This window comes from Corythoichthys intestinalis, chromosome 3 (assembly GCF_030265065.1).
Source record: "Corythoichthys intestinalis isolate RoL2023-P3 chromosome 3, ASM3026506v1, whole genome shotgun sequence".
In the NCBI taxonomy this organism is placed as follows: Eukaryota; Metazoa; Chordata; class Actinopteri; order Syngnathiformes; family Syngnathidae; genus Corythoichthys; species Corythoichthys intestinalis.
In genome coordinates, this window is record NC_080397.1 from 43,585,857 (window position 1) to 43,605,797 (window position 19,941).

At 38.8% G+C, this 19,941-nt stretch overlaps 1 protein-coding gene across 1 annotated transcript; it reads left to right on the forward strand.

The window, feature by feature from the left end:
- Positions 1-1,291: 1,291 nt before the first annotated feature.
- Positions 1,292-18,091, forward strand: LOC130913681 (uncharacterized). Its single transcript, XM_057832469.1, has 4 exons — positions 1,292-1,436; positions 4,564-5,055; positions 12,440-12,533; positions 15,528-18,091. The coding sequence occupies exons 2-4, from the start codon at positions 4,625-4,627 to the stop codon at positions 17,406-17,408; spliced, it is 2,406 nt and encodes an 801-aa protein (XP_057688452.1). The 5' UTR covers positions 1,292-1,436; positions 4,564-4,624; the 3' UTR covers positions 17,409-18,091.
- The last annotated feature ends 1,850 nt before the right edge of the window (positions 18,092-19,941 follow it).

The following is a 19,941-nucleotide window of genomic DNA, read 5'->3' on the forward strand; positions in this document are numbered from 1 at the left end:
TGATGTTTAGAACATTTTCATACCTATTTCAATCGTCTAGTCGTTATATTTCAAACCAAGTTTAGATGTCACACTTTACCACTTTATTTGATATATACTAAAAAAAAAAAGTAACATGCAATTTTTTTGGCGGGGGATATTTGTCAGATGGCTAATAAGGGAGGCCTAGAGGCTGAAAACGTTGATCAGTATGGTCTGTACCTCCTAACTTGAACTTCAAATTCAATTGTATCTGAATAGGACACACAAGAGCAGTGATGCACATAATATTTTTACCGACAGTTCTATGGATTCAGAGTCTGGAAAAAAACATGGTTTGAAGTTAATAGAATCCATACTAAACTCAGCAAAGGTGAGTGTGCTTCTAATTATATCCCAGATAGCAGACCGACGTTGAAAAGATGTTGGATCAACATTCCGCTGTCGATCTTATATCGTTGAATCAACGTCACTTTTGCACCCTCAATTAATGTTGTTTCAACGTTGAAATCCTTACAAAACCTAAGCGTCATTTTGATTATTAATAATATTGGAACAACACTGAATCAATGTTATGTTCTGACCAAAAAACCCGCTTATCCATAATTCAATGACTTTTCAATCATATTTCCCAGTCAATCATAAATCAACTGTTTGTCAACATTAGTTCATAAACTATCAAGCAAAGTTAACCCAACCATAGTCGGACATACCATAGAGCAACGTTGTTTCAACGTCGCTTGACATCGAAAATTTTGATATCAACCATACTGATGATTTTGGTGGAAAATCAACGTATAGTCAATGTCGGTCTGCTATCTGGGATGTTTTAAGCAAAACTCACCTGTTCAGACTTGCCTATCCATAATAATCCCTAATTTCATGTGTTTTTATTTATTTATTTACTTATTCATTTATGTATTCATTTATTTAGTTATTAATTATTTATTCTATTAGTAATTTTTATTGCCTTTGCATCTTTTAGTATTTTAAATTTGCCTTAAACGTTAAACTTTATTTGGTTTAGTGTTCTCAATCTTTAATTTGTTTAAATGTTTTTCAAATGATTGTACGGCGACCTTGAGTGCCAGAAAGGCGCCTTCAAATAAAATGTATTATTCTTTTTAGTGTTTTATTTTCTGTAATCTTAGATCTAAGAAATTTGTGATTTGCATACAGTATATACTGTATATTGTTGGATTGTTAGAGCAACCATATAACGTTGAGTACTATCATGAACACAAGGGGGCAGCATAGCTTGGCGGAAATGATTAGAAGAAGAAGAAGAAGTGGCTCCCGCGAGAAACAAAAGCCAAGCACAACTTGTTTTTCCCTCACCATTCCACCCACCGCGTGCTTGTGAAGCTGGACAAAAACACCTCAACGCTGGAAGAGTCGGCATCAAGCGAGAGAAGGGAACGAGTTACATTGACGACAACTTGCCATCTGCCTCAAAGGTATGCTTGCGACTACCTTTCTTCATTCAGGGCTCCAGACTAGTGGCCCCTAACTTTAAATTTTAAGGGCGCAAGCAGAAAATTCAGGGGCGAATACTAACTCCGCATGCTAAGTTTTCCTCAAATTTCACTGTTTAACCCAAAAATACTTAACAAATGCATAAAGTTACACATTTATGAATCTGTATTTTATTTTATATCAGTTTTAGCATCAACCAGTAAGTATACTGCTTACAAATTAGGTTAACATGGGGATTTTTTTAGGGAGCCCCTGTAACGTGGATGCGGAGTGGCCCATTCATGACAAAAAATAAGTATGTGTACAGTTTTTGACCGAGAAAGCCAAAACACCCAACAACATATTTTAAAATCTGATTCTACGAGCGCCATACGGTGTGTGCGCGCGCGCGCGCGTGTGTGTGTATATTCTATGTTCTGTTGCCAGCTTGCCCGAAACCTTTTCGTGAGCATGGTTTCTTTCGTGAACGTATTTGAATGCATGGCACGTGATGAACGCTCACGCTCTGCTTTTACAAGCAGTCGCAGAGTTTCGATTGAAATCAATCTTGAGAAAACTACAGTCTGTGGAAAATCTATGGAGAAGAGCGCCGTTTGGCTCTCATCTTTAGTCTGCTGCGGAGATCACAGAGAGCCACTTGATGGCGTAGGTCCGCCGCTGAAGCGTAAACCACTTGGGAGGCCTTGGCAAAACAAAATGGCTGACGTGAACATTTTTATCCATCAGATGGCGCTGCAGCATAAGCACAATTCCTCCCTTGTCAACTGCTGTACTATTAAGACTGGAATGTTTTTTGCTGTAAAGAAAGACCAGAAAGGATTCAAATAACCCTGATACCAAACTGACTACTTGGCTTTGTCAAACAGTAAACCACTCAAACAAGCAATCAAGCATACAACCCTCCTATAAACTCCTGTGGAGTCGCTGCCTAGGTATGAAGGGGGGTTCACTCTGGATAGCTGCAATCAGCATCTTGAATATTTGCAAATCCAGGGCTCCCTTTGCTTCGTCAAACATGGAGGAACACGGAGATGGACAGTCGCCATGTTCTACAATATGATTGACATGGTTGCACTGAATGCTTATGTGTTGTATCAGGCATGCACCAGAAGGCAAGAGACGGGGTGGGCTTCTTGGTGGGTCTTGCAAAGGAATTGGCTCACTCTCATATAGGCGTAAAGAAGGCGCAGAAGTAAAACTTGCTTCGGCAACAACCTCCAACACCTAGCCCCGGGAAAAGGACGAGGTCTCATGTCACCACATAAAAAATGTTTTGTTTTGTTTTGTTTTTTATTACACTGTCCCTTGCATAGGCATACTGCAGCTTTTGGAAGATGTAAAAAGGTTGTCCACCCGATTGCCTGCCTGAGCGGTCCGCTGTCTGACAAAGCCAGAAGTCGTTTAATTTTGTGAATCAACCATTAAAATTGCACCCGTTTATTGCATTAGTTCCCTTCAGTCTGCTTTTGACATGTAAACATTTTAAAACTGTTTAATCATTTAAAGATGATTTCAAGTCAAGATTTTGCCGCTTTAGGAGTATTTTAGATTAAAAAAAATACTTAGTTTCGCAAGGAAGGTTTGCTACAACAGAGCCTTCCTGAGAAGTCTACTGCTTTAAGATGGCGGCTGTTTACCTAGCCGTCACATCTGGTTTTCTATACATGTGCTACCACCACCGAGGCTGTCATTTCGCATCTAGTTCTATATACATGTTATATCTACCATAGCATCATTTGGGCATAGTTTGTACTTTGTAGGCTATCAGCTACAGTCAGGTATTATTGGAGCCACCTAGCATCGCTTTTGCAACGGCATCACAACTCAGTTCTATAAATTTGAATTAGAAAATCTATAGTAGTGTTGCAACTAACAATTATTTTCATAATCGATGAATCGGATGAATGTCACTTTTTTCAATTACCTTCACAATTTTGCATGAAGTTGTTTTAGGCATGTTGTAAGTAACAATGAAGACAAAATGGATGACTATTTCCTTCAAAAATATTTTATTACAGCTTCCTGACTTAACTGCAGTCTACAACTGTATCTGATCAGATTCATTGGCAACTAATTTATTAATTGATATTAATCGATTTAATCGATTAGCTGTTGCAGCCTTATTATTAAGAAGCTAGTTTAGACAGTAAGATGTCCGAAAACTTGCAAAAGTGAGTTGTTTTCCACATTAAAAGCAGTTTTTTGTTCATGTCCTTTTTTGACTTAATATTTACAACAATACAAGAAGTTATATGTATTTTATAATTTCAAGAATTTAGACAAGTTTAAGGTGAAGAAAGTCCTAAAAGATTAATTGGTTATCAATAGTTGGCGATTAATTTGCCAATCCATTAGTTGTCGATTTCATCAGTTATTCCACCTTCAATTAATAGACAATGAAGGATTTTTTATTTTTCCTTTTTACAGGTTCTTTAATTCTCTTAATGAACCGGAGAGGACGACACGCAATTCAGGAACAATAAAAAATCATTAATCACCTAAGATATGTACTGTACACTTATTAAGGAAAAAGTATTTTAAAGCTGATCGATCAGGACACATCGCCCAAAACACCACAAGGTGACCCCAGAAAAATTGCCCCGAATCTCAGAGAGCATACAGTTTTTATTTGCTGTCTTCCACGAACTGTGGAACGAACCCAGCAGCCTAGTGCCGCCCATAGTTAGAAGCGAAACTCCATGTACTGTAGATAACACACAGCTATGAGAAGATCATGTACAACCATGTGAAATGAACAGATATGTATTTGTGTGAATAACTTTAAATGTACAGTAGTATATCTACAAGAACTAAACTAAATGTTTGCTATCTACCTAGTACTTCCAGCTATCTACTTAGAATTTGCTTTTAAAATTATCTTCATAAATGCCAAGCATGTGGGCCGTTCCATCAACCATGTTTCTCACAAGTGTCCAGTTCACGCTTTCCATTTTCACTTTGTTTTTGTGTCAAATGGGACGAGTAGCTGACAAGATTCGCCACTAATATATCCTAAGGTTTACTTTATTATGCAGGGGTGTTCTTTCAGTTGAAAAAAATATTGTAGGTTCTAGGGTTGTAGTAACAAAATTGACTTGCGTTCTGCAGGGGTCAAGTGGCTGGTGAATAATCAGGGAAAAACTTTCAAAAAACTCCGCAGACGGGGGAGATGTTCAGTTTGGAGCAAGATGTTAAACAGGAAGAGGGGGATCCACAGCAGCATCCTATTCAACAGGAACACCAAGAACTGACATTTCTTAACACTAAAGTGGAAGCTGGAGATCTGAAACATCCCTATGTTAAAGAGGAGGATGACAATCCACAACCCCTCAACATAAAGGAGGAAGATGATCCACAACCCCTGTACATTATGGATGAAGAGTCAGAGGCTAAAATCTGCAAGTCATCACTGCCTGGTGTTTTTGTGAAAAGTGAGAACAATCTGAACAAACCAGCCGAGTGGTCACAGCTTCATCGTGACAGTTCAAGTGGAGACAACCGCGGAGGACCACCAGACAACCTTTTAGGAGTGATCTCGGATAGCTACAAAATAGAAGGACCTTGGAGAAGCAACGCAGACTGTGGTGGTGATGAAAAACGGTAAGAGACAACTGGTGACACAAAACCTTTTCAAATACCGTCATTTCTGGACTATTAGGCACCCCTGAATACAAGCCTCACCCAGAACATTTTTAAAGGAAAAAACATTTTGTACATACATAAGCCTCTCCTGTCTATAAGCCGCGTGTGCCAACTTAGTAACATGAGATATTGACAACGAAATAGTTTTCAAAATTTTCATAACACACCTTAACTTTTCGTTCCAAACAGCGGCAGCAAACATGGCTGTTATATAGCAGCGGCACGGAAGTTACATAGCATCAACACAGCGGTACAGCACTAACTGGGCTGGTTTTTAAAAACATAAAAGTCTTTGTTAGCATCCTTCAGCTTCCTCATGTGCACTCAAACCAGGGAAGTCTTCACCCTCAGTGTCGGAAATGAAGACGCTCAGATACACTTCGCCACGCACCTACTCAGTCTCTCCTTCGCTGTCGCCTTCAATATCTCCCATAATGAGGCAAATTCACTCCTGAGCCCGTGCCGTCCTCCTCGTCACGCAACAGACTGGCCCCTCGAAACCCGTTTTTGATGGCGGACTTCTTTCACGCCGCTTCACGCTGCCTGGCTCCCCAGGCATGCCTGTGCAAAAGCTGCTCTTCGCATGCGGCGAGTCTTGGCAAACGATCATTCATCCAAGCTTCCCATACAGCTCGGATGGCCAATTTAATTTCTTCTAGCATTTTTCATGATATTGGTGTCCCAATTCTACTCATGCACAAAGACGATGGTTCACCACCTCTATTCATTCACAACGCACAAAGTTAAACCACCGGTAATAGTGCAAACTAGCGTCTCCCTCGACACATATATTCTACGTGTCTCACTCCCACATTCCATGCTCGAGCGCCCCTGGCGGGCGTCAGAAAAATGCACAAATTTGAGCATCACAGCATACGCAGGCATGAAAATCACTCACCTTTCGGCGAAATTCGGCATTTTGAAGTCAAAAAGGGTGACCTACGTGAATCGTGTAGATCCGAGGAGAACATTTTTAAGGGGGGGGGTCGTAATTCCATCTATCTATCTAACGACATGCTTTACTGAAGTTGCTAAGCCTGTCGCGATATACAATGAGTCCATTTGTCGCTAGGTAAATAAAAATGAGGGTGATGAATTTCACTGTTTCATTTTATCACCGCGTGCGTGCATACATTTATGCGTGCGTGTAGGTCAGGGGTGCTCAAGTCCAGTCCTCGAGAGCCCCTATCCAGCTTGTTTTCCATGTCTCCCTCCTCCAACACACCTGACTCAAATAATCAGGATCATTTTCATGCTCCTGCAGAGCTTGCTGATGAACTGATCATTGGATTCAGGTGTTTTCAATGAGGGAGACATGGAAAACAAGCTGGATAGGGGCTCTCGAGGACCAGACTTGGGCACCCCTGGTGTAGATGAAATATGAGACTCCAGTTCATTTTACAGATGTTTATTGGTAATCAACACGCCGTAAAATTACAGTTCAGACATGGAAAATAAGGAAACACATTATTAAACCCTATAAACGCTACCATTGCTACATTGACACGAATGGGGGGGGACAACAACCTACTTTAGCCTGCTACAAAACATTGGCAGTCTTGGCAAACTTGTGGTTAAAAGGTGACACCTTAAACATTAAAATTGCTGGTCAACAGTATTTGCAAACGAAAAAATGAAAAGAAAAAAAAAATCTTGAGTTTCACCACAAGCAATGATGAAGAGTGCTTTTTGCGGAGTGTAAAGCTGTTAGCGGTTTAGCGAGCGTACCTCCGGTGAACATTTCAAAATAAAGGCACGTCATGTCCAAATAACGATTTCTGGAGTTAATCCCCCATACTTCAGAATTAATACTATAATATGTAAATACTATAATACTACAGAATTCCGATTTTACACTAAGAATTGCTTTAAAATGACACCCTTATTTGAAAAATATGATTGGCAATGAATATTATAATTATCATAAAATTATATATATAATAGTATACTATAATGCTAGATATTATTTTAAGAATTGTTTTGAATAATGCTGGAAACGTGAAGTGGGTGTTCTGAATCTGTTTACTTTCCATTCTTTTGCACTAGTAAATGCTATCAACATTTGACCTCATTGTTTACATGTGATTAATGTTATTTACATGTTTATTTGTACTTTATAAAGAATTTAAGTGTTCCAAAATGTTTTTGTGAATTAGTGTCCAAAAAAAAAAAAAATCCTAAATTATTATTATTATTATTATTATTTTTTTTTTTTTTTTTTTTTGATTAGTTGACTAATCGAAAAAATAGTCTGTTGTCTAATCGGGAGAAAATTAGTCGTTTGGGACAGCCCTACCGGAACATATTTTCTCCACACCCTTCTCACCTTTTTAACCCCCGAACCATTGTCATGCCTGCATACGCCGCAGGATCCAAAATGAGGGGGAAAAAGTACCGGCTTGTAGTCCGGAAATTACGGTACATAAGGGTTGTCACGCACCTACATAGAAAAGATTTTACCTGCTTAATTTGTGTTGCAACCAAAGGTGGGTAGTAACTCGTTACCTGTGCGCCATTAAATTTATTTCAGTAACTTTGTGAGAAAAATGTACTTCTGAGAGTAGTTTTACTGAGCCATACTTTTTACTTTTATTTGAGTAAATTTGTGAAGAAAAAAATTCTATCCTCAAGCTACGTTCACACTGGCCGCATTTGCTTGTCGCGCGACCGGTTCAAGTTTAGCGTTGAGGAGGAAGGAGCCAATCGAATACTTTTTCTCATTCACATGACTTTTGCTGCCGTAGCCGGAAACCTGCCGCTACATCCAGTGAACACAAGTCCAAACATTTTGAACAACTCAGAAAAATGGAAGCCTCTTTGATTATTGCTGTGAGTAACCATCCTGTCATTTACAACACGACGTTGCCAACCTATAAAGACCGGAACAAGACAGACGCTGCCTGGAGGGAAATAAGCGATGCGCTCAATGTTTCTGGTAAGTACTTGACGCCGTAGCTGAAGCAAAAAAGTTGTAAACGGGCTACAGTACTTAAAGCCCAGCGATGTAGTTACTTTCTGCTGACTTGTACCGTCTTTGCTTAAGTTCTTGACTACTACAACTCGGACAAAACGGGAAAACGGCTATGCTTCATTTGTTTACAATAATCGATTGAAAGAGAACCGCAACAAACAATGGTAATATCAGCAACATTCAAGCAAGCAACAAAGTCTGTTACCACGTGTAGCTACTGTAAATGGCTAGCAGGTTACAATGCCAAGCTATTTAGCTACTTTCTACAGGCTTACACAGTCTTTAATTGAGTTTTGGGCTTCCACAGTTTGTACACAAAAAGGGCTTCTTGGCTATTTGTGTATTTGCAATGCCTATGCCTAATCAATATTTTTCTCTTCCTGTTGCGTCAGCGGATACGTGTCGGCAAAAATGGAAGAACCTGCGGGACACGTACCTCAGGAACAAAAGATTAAAGAGTGAGGGAGAAAGGAGCGGAGCAGCGGCTGGTTCGGCGCCAACGTGGAAATACACGACAGTGATGGGGTTCCTTGATAAATTTGTAGCATCGAGAAAGGCCTCTACCAATTTCGGTGAGTTTGCATGTGCATAAAGTTTCAATTGCGTGTGCATATAAAGTTTCTGTGCGGTACGGAAGCAAATTTCAGTAACAAAAAACTTTTCATATCTGCTCATAGGAATGCCATGACCCCTGTTTGACACTGTAACTAATGCAGCATTGTTACTATGTTTTGGTTTATTTTATTTTGTATTATTTACTTATATTTATTTAATTTAATGTTTTTTTTAGACATGAGCCAAGACGAACATCAGAGTTTGATGGGGGATTCCACTCCCGGCATAGAGCCTATCTGTCCTGCAACTACACCTTCAATGGACTGGCCTCCTGGAACACCAGCCTTTGGAAGCACAGAAATCAAACTGACAGACTGCACACCAGCCATGGGTCACATTGCAGAAATGCCAGCCGTTGAGCTCTGTGCTACTCCCCTTCAACAGTTAGTTGAGGACCCCTCCTCTTTCACCCCGGCAGTCACACCACAAAGGCCGCGTGGTATGTATAAATTTTATGAATCGACACAAACGATGTTGGTGTTGGACATGCTATGATTGTGTTGTAATAACATCAACCACCTTTTTTAATACAGGTAAAAAGCGAAAGGCGGGAGACTCCGTGGGAGACCCGGGGAATGAGATTCTCCAATCCATCAAATTCCATGGAAACAATTCACCAACCCACAAAATAATCCCATTTCTTCTGGCAATACAAGACCTTATCAACACACTTCCAAAGATGAAGCAACAAGATCTTAAATTTAAGTTGCATCAGGTTGCATTTGAGTTTGTGAAGGCACATAGGAGCTCTGAGTAGTCGATATTTTCTTTTGAAGTTTTTTACTGTGAATTTTACAACTATTGTACTGTGTGTGTTTTGCATTGGGGAATTAAAGTTTGGAGGAGGTTTTTTCATTGTTCTATGTACATATTGACAATTACATTGTCAGAGGTTTGTTTAAAAAAACTTTTCAAAATTGTATTCATTTCTACTTCATTTGTTACCTACTTAGGTTTTGTACAGCTAATCTCATAGTTAGTTACAACTTAGGTTTCTATTTTTTATACCATAATTTCTATTTCCATTTATTTGAGCATTAAAACATCAGGCATCAACTAAAAAATGAATAAAGGAGTAGGATTAAATGTAAACTTAGAAAATCCGACCCCCCTGCATCAACAAGCTGATAACTGTCATAAGCACATATAAATACTTGATTATAATAGTATTTATTCCCACAAACATTTTTATGTAGTTCACATCTTTGTATTCTAACAGGTGGTTAAACACAATACATTTGTTAGTTCAATTATATATTCAATTATATAATACCGTCAAATTTATACTTTCTTTTAAAATAAATTATGCTTTGACACGGCTTCAATTCAATATTCAAGTTAAATGTGGTAATATTGAGGAATTTTGTAGAGTTTGTAATGATTTTGTGTTCAAGATATGACGGGCCTTAGCAAGAATTGAAATACTTCGTGATAGTTTGGCGCGGACATAGCTAATGGGGGGTTCCAGCAGGTCTTTTTTAGATTAATACACCAAGAAATTTACAGTCAAACACTTTATCTAACATCACATCATTAACTTGTATTTTGAAATTAATATCATACAATTGCCAAACACCGTTTTCTTTTCAAGGCTCTAATTACTGCACACAAAGAACAGAACAAGAGTTGCCATTACAAGTGAATTTTAATAAAAGGGCACGCCATTACAGAAATTGCAGGAATGGTAAATGTAGTCAATGCGGGATATTGATAAAAACTTTATAAAGATTGTACAGTCTTGCTACTGTAATGCACTTTCATTTGTGAAATAGGCGGTAAATGCTTTCCGTACTGCAATGGCCTCTCGTGTTGCGTTGTTGGCTGAAAGTCTGTCAACATCAGGGAGAGGATGGCAATCAACATTAGCTTTGGCATTCAGTGTTTCAGCTGTTTGTGGTGTGGATTTCTTTATGTAATTGTGAAGAACACAACACAGTTTTAAAGCAGCTTTCATTCAGGCGCAATTCGATGAAGAGCCGGAGGTATTCACCAAGCTGGCGGTGCTGTCGAATTGTGCTGTGAACCCACATCCTGCGCCTCGTTGCCTTCTCCTTCGGCAAAGTTTTAACAGCAAATATGGAGCAGCAAGTCTCAAGATCCTCAGCATCTTTTCTATGCTATTTTACCTATGCGTCTGAATGGTTTCACCTCATACACAACAAGGGATGAACCGGAAGTTGTTCAGTTTCACTGGCTTTGACTTCTTGCGACGTCTGTGTGAACACAAAACCGCTTTTGGCGACTGCATCCCACTCGTCACGCGTTGTCGTGTGATATTTCGCGGCCGGTGTGAACCATGCTTTACTCCGCTACTTTGGGCTACTCGAGTCATTACATTTTACCCTCTTTATTCTGCATATTATATATATATTTTATTTTTATTTTTTTTTGCTAGCTGTGCCATTGCCAGAGAGTAGCGCTACTCATTTCACCAATGAGACGTCGCAACAATAATCACGACTCCATTACACCAATCAGACGCAAGCTTGCCGTTCAATGATCTTGCCAGCCTGTTCAATCACTTGGCGTCTTTAAAGCTACGTAAAAAATGAAGTATTTGACATAGAGCGCTGCCCCCAAAATGAATTGAAAGCACAGATTTAAACCTCTCCCAGTTTTTATTTGGCACTGATTGACCATGGAAAACCAGAGATATGGGCCTTTTAATTTCTTAATAGTAACTAAGAAGGAACCAGAGTATTCTCTTTTCAAACTAAGAACTATTTTCTCCACTAGAGGGCAGGGCCCCTAATGCTCTTTGGACGAAAAATGCTTCATCCCCCCTTGCCGGAATTAAATGATTTCTTTGGCTTAATGTGATTATGTAATGAGATATTGTACAGTATCATTATACTTGAGTACATTTCTTAAAAAATTGGCTACTCTACCCACCTCTGGTTAAACGAATAACCTATGGGTAAACGTATGAGAAGGCACACAACCCTTCAGTTGCTCAAAATATTCTGAAAGCACTGTGAAATCTGACTTAAGCTTACAGATGAGAAAAAAACATTTTGTTGCTCAGTTTGTGGTCAACCATCCTCTCAAAAGCTCAATTTCATATAGCACACGAAAAGACAAACAGGATAAAAACCATGTAGTTGTTCATTTTATAGGGGAAAAAAATGACTTGCAACGTAATATGGCAAAGCACATGAAACCACAGAAGTAGACCTTTTTAGTTGTTCATTTATGGTCAAACATTCCCAACAACGAATCTAGATATTTTAATTCACAGCACCACAAAAAAATAATGTTATCAAATTAAAGTTGTATATTTAGTTTGTCTTAAGGCAAATGTTCAATATCTGGACATTGGTTGACTTTGATAAATGTAATTTCAGGCTTTCAGTCTTGGACACACTTAGGATCTTAGGATAGATCTAATTTAGAGGTGCAAGAATTAATATACTAGCAAATTAATTGACCACTATTTTGATAAGACTAATTGTTTAGGACCTTCTTCACCTTAAACTTGTCTAAATTCTTGAAATTATAACTTACAGTATGTATAACTTATGAGTTATAGATCAGACTTCATTATATTTTTGCTAAGTCAAAGTAGGACATGAAAAAATATCTTTTTTTATTTTGGAAAACAATTAAAACGTAATAATGTATATATCGTCAGCCTTCATAATTCCTCTACAAGGTGTTTTTTCATAGTTCTTCCCTAGCTCTTACATATTTTGCTTCTTCTCATTTTTGTCTCCTGAGTTCACTGAAATTATTTTTCTTGTTTATTCAACTCCACAGATCCAAGATGACAAAGAACTTGTTGGAAATTGTGACTTTCCTCAGAGGTCGGGGTGTATCAGAGGAAACAATCAATTGGATTGAACAGCAAAAAGTATAAATGTTTGTTTTAACTTTTTCATCAGTCCATGTCATGTGTGATTAACAATGTTTCACTATGCACTTGTTTTGACTAGTTCTTCGTCTCTTGCTAATTTCCTCATCAGCCTTTTATTCTATATGCTTTTCTCTTACCATCCCTATCTTCTCACACTTCTACAGTATCTCACATAAGTGAGCACACCCCTCGCATTTTTTTTGCAGTATTTGTTCTTTCATGGGACAACACTGAAGCTATGGCTTTTTGAGAAGTAGTTGGTGTACATCTAACATAACAGTGTAGATGTATTGTTCCCTCAAAATGCAGCCATTAATCTCTAAACCACTGGCAACAAAGTTGAGTACACCCAAATTAACTTCCCCAAATTAGCTCGGTGGGTCATTTTCCCTCCCCAGTCTAACGTGGATCATTAGTAGTTCATGAGCTTAGGTGAGAATGGGGAACAAGAGTGTTAAATTTGGTATTAGGGCTCTTCTCTTATTCAAAATTAATTGCTGTGTTTTGAGGTATTCTAGGAGGAGGCATTCAATTTACACTGTTATAATAGCTGTGCAATGGGTAATTTTCATTTTGTCAGAGTCATATCTTCAGTGTTGTCCCATGAAAAGATCATAGACTTCACTATCAGTTGACCAGACAGCACCTACAGACATTGCGCCACGGCTTCCTGTAGGGGGCTGGGCCAGGCAGAGCGTCATGGATGCTTTCACTGCGATACTCAAACACGCTGCGTTCTAACGCCGGATTTAGGTGGAAACAGGACGAAAGTTTTAGTGCATGCAAGCAGGCAGGAGTGTCTCGAGTGATTTGGTCTAGGATTCAAGGTAATTATATAAAATAGCACCGTGCATGCACTTTGAAACATAGTGAAAACCATGAAATGAATGGAAAAAAGTAGCGTTACGTTAATTGCTCGTGTCGTGTTCAAGAACTACTCGGATTTCTAGCCATCAGCCACCAGGGTTTCCCCTACATATGAAATATTGTGGCGAACCGCCACACCAAAATAAAAGCTGCCACGCCTTGCAAATGATTTTTTTTTTTTTTTTAGGTCGTTTCAAACTAGCAACAGCCTAGTGAAAATGGTTCGGTGGCAACCTATTCATTGTGTATTGTAATGTCTGTAACTATGACTAGACAATCGGACTGGGAAGCTGATACGTAGGAGGAAAGCGAGTATGAAGGAATGGGAGAACGGGCGAGATGGCGAGAGATAGCGGTCGCATGTCGCGGTAGCCCGCTGTTATTTTGTTGTTGTTTTTCTTTATTTTTGTTGCCACAATAAAGTGGTTAAGCCAGTGCCAACTCATCTCCTTCTTCATCATTCCGGGGCATTACAGTAGTTTGGATCGGACTTTTCGACGAAAGTGAGTGGTGGGTGGCCGTCTTTGACGGAAGGCCAAGTTTGAATGAATTTGCGTCGAGAGGCAGGGCCCAAAATAGAGCTTTGCTCTACTTTCAGAGCGCCGCCGCGCTAACGTCAACAACGCATCGTGGCATCGTACAACAGAGTAGTCACATGGTGCGTCATTCTCAATAGGATCCACTGCAGGGAAAATAAACATTTAATTATGAAGGCTAATTATGTATTTGTAGCCAATTAGTCATTTTGATAGTAGGCTAATATATCGAATATACATATTGTATCAGTTTGTTTTTTCAGTCAAATATGGCTCTTTCAACATTTTGGGTTGCCGACCCCTGAACTACGAGATGTAAGTCGTACTATTGCTACGAAAGAAAATTTTTTAAAAAATATTATTACGTTGGGTAATGTAGCTTTAATCAGCTATGCATTTTACCGTAGCTGACAGCTACGACATTAGCCTGGCTAATGGAATATTTAAATATATCTTTGTTATGGTTCTTCTTGGGGGGGGGGGGCGTGAAAAAAAAATCTCATTTGTCATGATATGACGCAATTTTGCCGTGGCACAACAGGCTGTCCGGCTCCGATGCGGTCCACCACCACAGCTTCAAAAAATCGTAGGGGAAACCCTGGGCACCTTGCTGTCCACGATAATGTGTTAAAATAAAACACACAGGGGGGATAGGCAGTTGTTACATATACATAGAAAGGAGACATTCATGTATATCGACACTTGACAAGTCTAATCATATGATGTACAGTAGACGTGCTGGGGTCCACATTGCCCGCACGCGATTGAGAACCTTCCGTATGACGCACACGGAAGGCGTGGTGCCAGTCATGGATAGGTTTTTAAAAAAGACAGCTTCAAAATCCAAACTGAGCCCTGAACAAGATTCTGACCCAGATGAAGGCCATAGTATTATTCGTGGTTAAAAAATAAAAAATACATTTAAAAATCGAAGCCGGAGTGCTCAAAGGCAAGGCAATACAGTTATGTTTTAAAGCTATGTTTCGTTCAAATTTACTTTCACCGGGGATGAGATAAAACCTACTCCATGATATTACGCGTTCCATTAAATGTCACACCAAGTATAAATATTGAGAAATTGTATTATTATTATTAAATATTTTGTACAGAAAGTCATTTTGGAACATTTTTAGTTTGTGATGTGCCAGAGGATTTTTTCCGATGTAAAACCGTGTCGTGACTCAGAAAAGGTTGAAAAACACTGATCTAGAGGAGGCGTAACGGAACTGTGGCTAACAATGCGACTTGCCCTATTTATGAAAATAGGCCATTCATTGAAGGTGCGCCGTAGAATGAAGTGCGCCTTATAGTCGTGAAAATTCTATAATCAAATACCTGCAGAAACAAATCTGCAGTTTCGTGGGATACTGTGCATTCTCTTCTCCTACTAATTTTCTCCTCATTACCCTTTGCACATTATAGTTAGCTATGAGTAATGTACACCCATTTTACACAAAAATTAAGAAAAAGTGGGAAATTTTGGAAAAGTTCTGGAAAAGAGTGGACTTCATAGTGTAGTGAAATGAAATTCTGGATGAAATGTCCTCTGTTTTTCTTAATTGAGATGATGTGTCTGTTTTATTTACAGATTGACAGTGAGGTCATCCTACTAATGGAAGATGCTCAACTGGCAAAGTATCTTCCGTCATATGGAGACAGGATTGCTCTGTTCAACTTCTGCAAGCACCAACCACAGTCATCAAAGCGAAAGGGACTATTTGAAAAGCTAAGGGAGAAGATCAAACATAGAAAGGAAAACCACACTGGGACTGAGGAATCAAACACCTCCAATAAAACAAAAAGACCTAAACCGAAAACCAGAAAGATCGAGATAGGGTGGATTCACACTGAAGGCCAACTGACAAAACAAATCAGAGCAAAACAAGGTGGAGGGACGAGAAAGATCTCAGTTCGAAGTGAGGGAGGTTATGATGAGATACTCAAACAAGGAAAGTCAATTTTCTTTCCAGATGGAGAATCAACAAAAGGTCCTGAACGCGATTTTGTATTCGACATTTGGGATTTCAAACAAAATCCTTTTCCGAAGGATTTCTCCATTGAACAGGTATATGAACTTCTTAAACTCCCAATTCTACGCTTTTACATAACAACACATCCCAAATCTGCGCTAACAGAAGATTCAGATAGAGACCCTGGCTTTGCTGAGGTGCCAGATAATGAACTGTCAATAGACATAAATGACAAAGAATATTTGACAGAAATGTCTCACGACTCCCTTCCAGAGGTGTTAGTTGTTTGTAACGAAGCCCTCGCAGAATCTTCAGCAACCACAGAAAACTCTGGAGGGTCAAGCCAGGAAAATACAACCCTTGTCATTGGTGATCCTCTGGCTTTCTCTACGAATACCAACTATGATGTTCGAGAAAATGGCCCTGAGATTACATCTGCTGCAGCACACACAGTGAATCATGACAGGCTGATCCATCAGCCTGATGAGCTACCTCAAAGCCCTCTTGATATTCCTGAAATGTGCTTGTTTTTGCACTATACCAACAGCTTCAGTGAAATGATTAGGGCCTTTTCAGACCCTGAAATTTTGAACAAAAAAATAAAAATCAGACGTCTACTACCTCATAATTCTGTTGAAATGGGTAGTGGTTCTGGTGTAGTCAGAGATGTATACTCTAGCTTCTGGGCAGAGTTTTATGAACGTTGTACCCTTGGAACAACTTGGAAAGTGCCCTTTGTCAGGCATGATTTCAGCGCTGCTACATGGAAATCGATCGGGAGAATTCTTCTGAAAGGATTTCAGGACTGCCAATACTTGCCTATAAAACTTGCCCCTCCGTTCCTTGAGGAAATTTTTTATGGAGCTGTGTACAGTGACCTGAAAACAAGCTTTCTTAAATTTGTGGGCTCACAAGATCAAGATGTCCTCAGGCGTGCAATGCATGAATTTAGTTCTGTTGATGAAAATGACCTTCTAGAAGCGCTTGACAATTATGAATGTAGAAAGAAGGTCACTGCTTCTTCTTTTTCAGAAATCTTGAAAGAAATATCCCACAAGGAACTGGTACAGAAACCAATGTTTGTCATTGACTGTTGGAGGGAGATCGTACAGCCACATATTCATTTCAACTCTGGGGAGCTGAACAAAAGGTACAGTGACCTCAAACCAACCCCAAAGAAAGTAGCAGAGATATTAAAGTTTCCTACAGAGATGACACAAAAGCAGTCAAAGGTGGCACAACATCTGAAAAGATATGTAAGGGAACTTAATGAGGAAAAGCTTGGGAGATTTTTGAGGTTCTGCACAGGTTCTGATTTGTTGGTAACTGCTGGTATTCAAATTGAGTTCATTGTTCTAACTACTTTCACCAGAAGGCCAATAGGACGAACATGTACTATGATCTTGCAACTGCCTGACACCTATGATCATTTCCCTGACTTTCGCAGCGAGTTCAATTCCATCCTCGAGAGCAACATCTGGGTAATGGATATTGCATAGACGATATTTTGACGTCAAGTGTTGCCTTTCAGTTCTAAATAGTGCAACTGTACTTTTCAAAACCAATCACTGAAAGGAATTCTGTATTCACATATTCAGCAACACAGTTGTTCAATAGAAATGTTTTCAGTTTTACTACGTTAAATGTACAGTTGTCTGTTACAGTACCATATTTACAGAAGTTTTACTGTTACATGTGTACAGTATATGGCGGAAAAGACAGACAAGACTGAAAAAGCAGTTTCTGCTCTTGCACTCCTCTTTAAAAGAAACTGCTGTATTTTAAGGCAAAAAATGTTGTTTGATAGAACAATGTATGTGCTGCCATAGCAGATTCATGGCGCATTAAGCCCCCGAACTATTTTTAATTTGTCCATTTTACCCTGAAAACCCCCGTTTACAGACCTCGCACAACCGCTTTTGTTTCAACCCAGCCATAAAACGAAGGTAATCAATTATATTTATTATTCAAAATGTCTGTCGTTTTTAGCTTAGAATCATTCATTAAGAAATTATTCACTCACATATTTTAAACTTTTAAACATATTATGTCCCAATGAAAAAAATGGCGTCTGTAAAAAAGTCACGGATATCTACCTCATAACTATCGCTTAATTGTATTTTTCTTTTTTTTTTTTGTTACTGTCGCATTTTCTCTGATACGTTAGATGATAAATAATTGATCCAAACAAAGAAAATTTGGGGGGGGGGGGGGCGTATAAAAGGGTAAATATATGAAAAAGTAAATCTCCACCTCTCCTTGATGTCTGCGATTTCTGTATCGCGACCCTTGTTATATAGCCATGTTTCACCCATCAAATCCCAAAATAAATCCAGCTGTGGCCATTCACAGCTGTGTCTTGACACTCAGTAATACATGCTACATGGAGTTTTTAGACCGAAACAAGGTAAGTACGCGATAATATCTTGTTATGGCGTCTGATAAGGTTTTGCTGTTTAACTCTGTTCAAAATTTTTCTTCCCCCAGAGAAATGAGATTTTAAGCTTTCCAATGATGTATCACACATGCATATCGGAGAATTTTGAAAGTTGGCCAAATTGGGGTTCGGAACTTCAAGTCACCTGAGTGTTTTCCGCCATATCTATATAACTTGTGCGATGTTTTGTAACTGTTAATCTTATTTGCAGAAGACTACAGTTTTACAGTGCTACATGTAACTGTTTTACAGATCATTCTCATTCACGGGTTATAGTTTTACCTTGTTACATGTATGTAACATTGGCTAGGTAATATAACTATTTCACAGTTAATTATGCTATTTACAAAAAAAGTGAATCATTGCTTTAAGTGATCATTTTTAAAGGGTTACTCACACTTGTAGAAGACTTTTTCAATACTTTCTATTTACTGTATTCATAAAATGAAAGATTGTGAATACTTCTACCTTTTACTGTGGTACATCCATAAAGTATAGATGTTATTTCTAATGTTACTACACTTGATATATATTCGAAAATTTCTTCCCTTAGTAATGAATAGAGCATTGTCTTTCAACTGGTGTGCAGCGGCAAATTATCTAATATCGCTTTTTTTATTTATATAGATATATACGTATATATTAGAGGTGCACGATAATTATCGGTTCGATAATAGGAATTATGACGTCATCCCAATAAATCCGATAACATAATATATTATCGGCCCTATAAATAATATTTTTGGCACAGTGTCGGATTGGGATGTGTGTGTTTGTTTCCACTCCTGTTTTTCCAGTATGCAAGTTTTTTTACTGTCTTTGTTTTGTTCATTATAATAATGTTCATGTCATCATGAAAATTCTGGTTCGGTCAAAGGCAAATCTATGCTGAATCAACCGCTAGTATTTTTGACCTACAGGTGTTCAAAAACTCAATGTGAATATACATTGAAAAATTATATATATATTATCTGTTATCGTATCGGTATCGGCCTTGAGGAGCAGGAAGTTATCGATATCGGTTTCAAAAAACTGATATCGTGCACCCTTTATATATATATATTGGCCTTTTTCAGCTTGGGATGGCCCCCCTCCACACGTGGAGACTAAGGGGAGGCATAGCACCCCCCCGGTGACATAAAATGTCATTGTATTTATTGACTTTCCAATATATGAATTTAAAATGAAGACTTTGCCGGTAAAATGTCTATAAAGGTTGTAAAGCAATACAAGAATGAAATGAACAAAAAAATATTTTTCTAATGGGTCAAAATTATTTTTCAAACAGATCATGTGATAGCACCTTAGAGACGGTCATTTGCTTTGTTTAACCCCCAAAAAAACACCTAAGGACTGATGAGGCAAGATGGATAAACAGAATTTTTTCAAATCTAAGCTTTCAAAAGCAACAAGAACTACTGAGCGAGAACCAAGGATTGAAGATGCGGACCATGAAACGCCAGAGAGCAACACCAAAATGGTGCGTGAGTTTGTTTTCCCCACTGAAGACATTAATTGTACAACAGAGCCTCACTTCCAGTTCTCATGTGTGCGCCCGAGGCGCCCCTTTTTCGGCTTGGGACCGTCATGAAGGC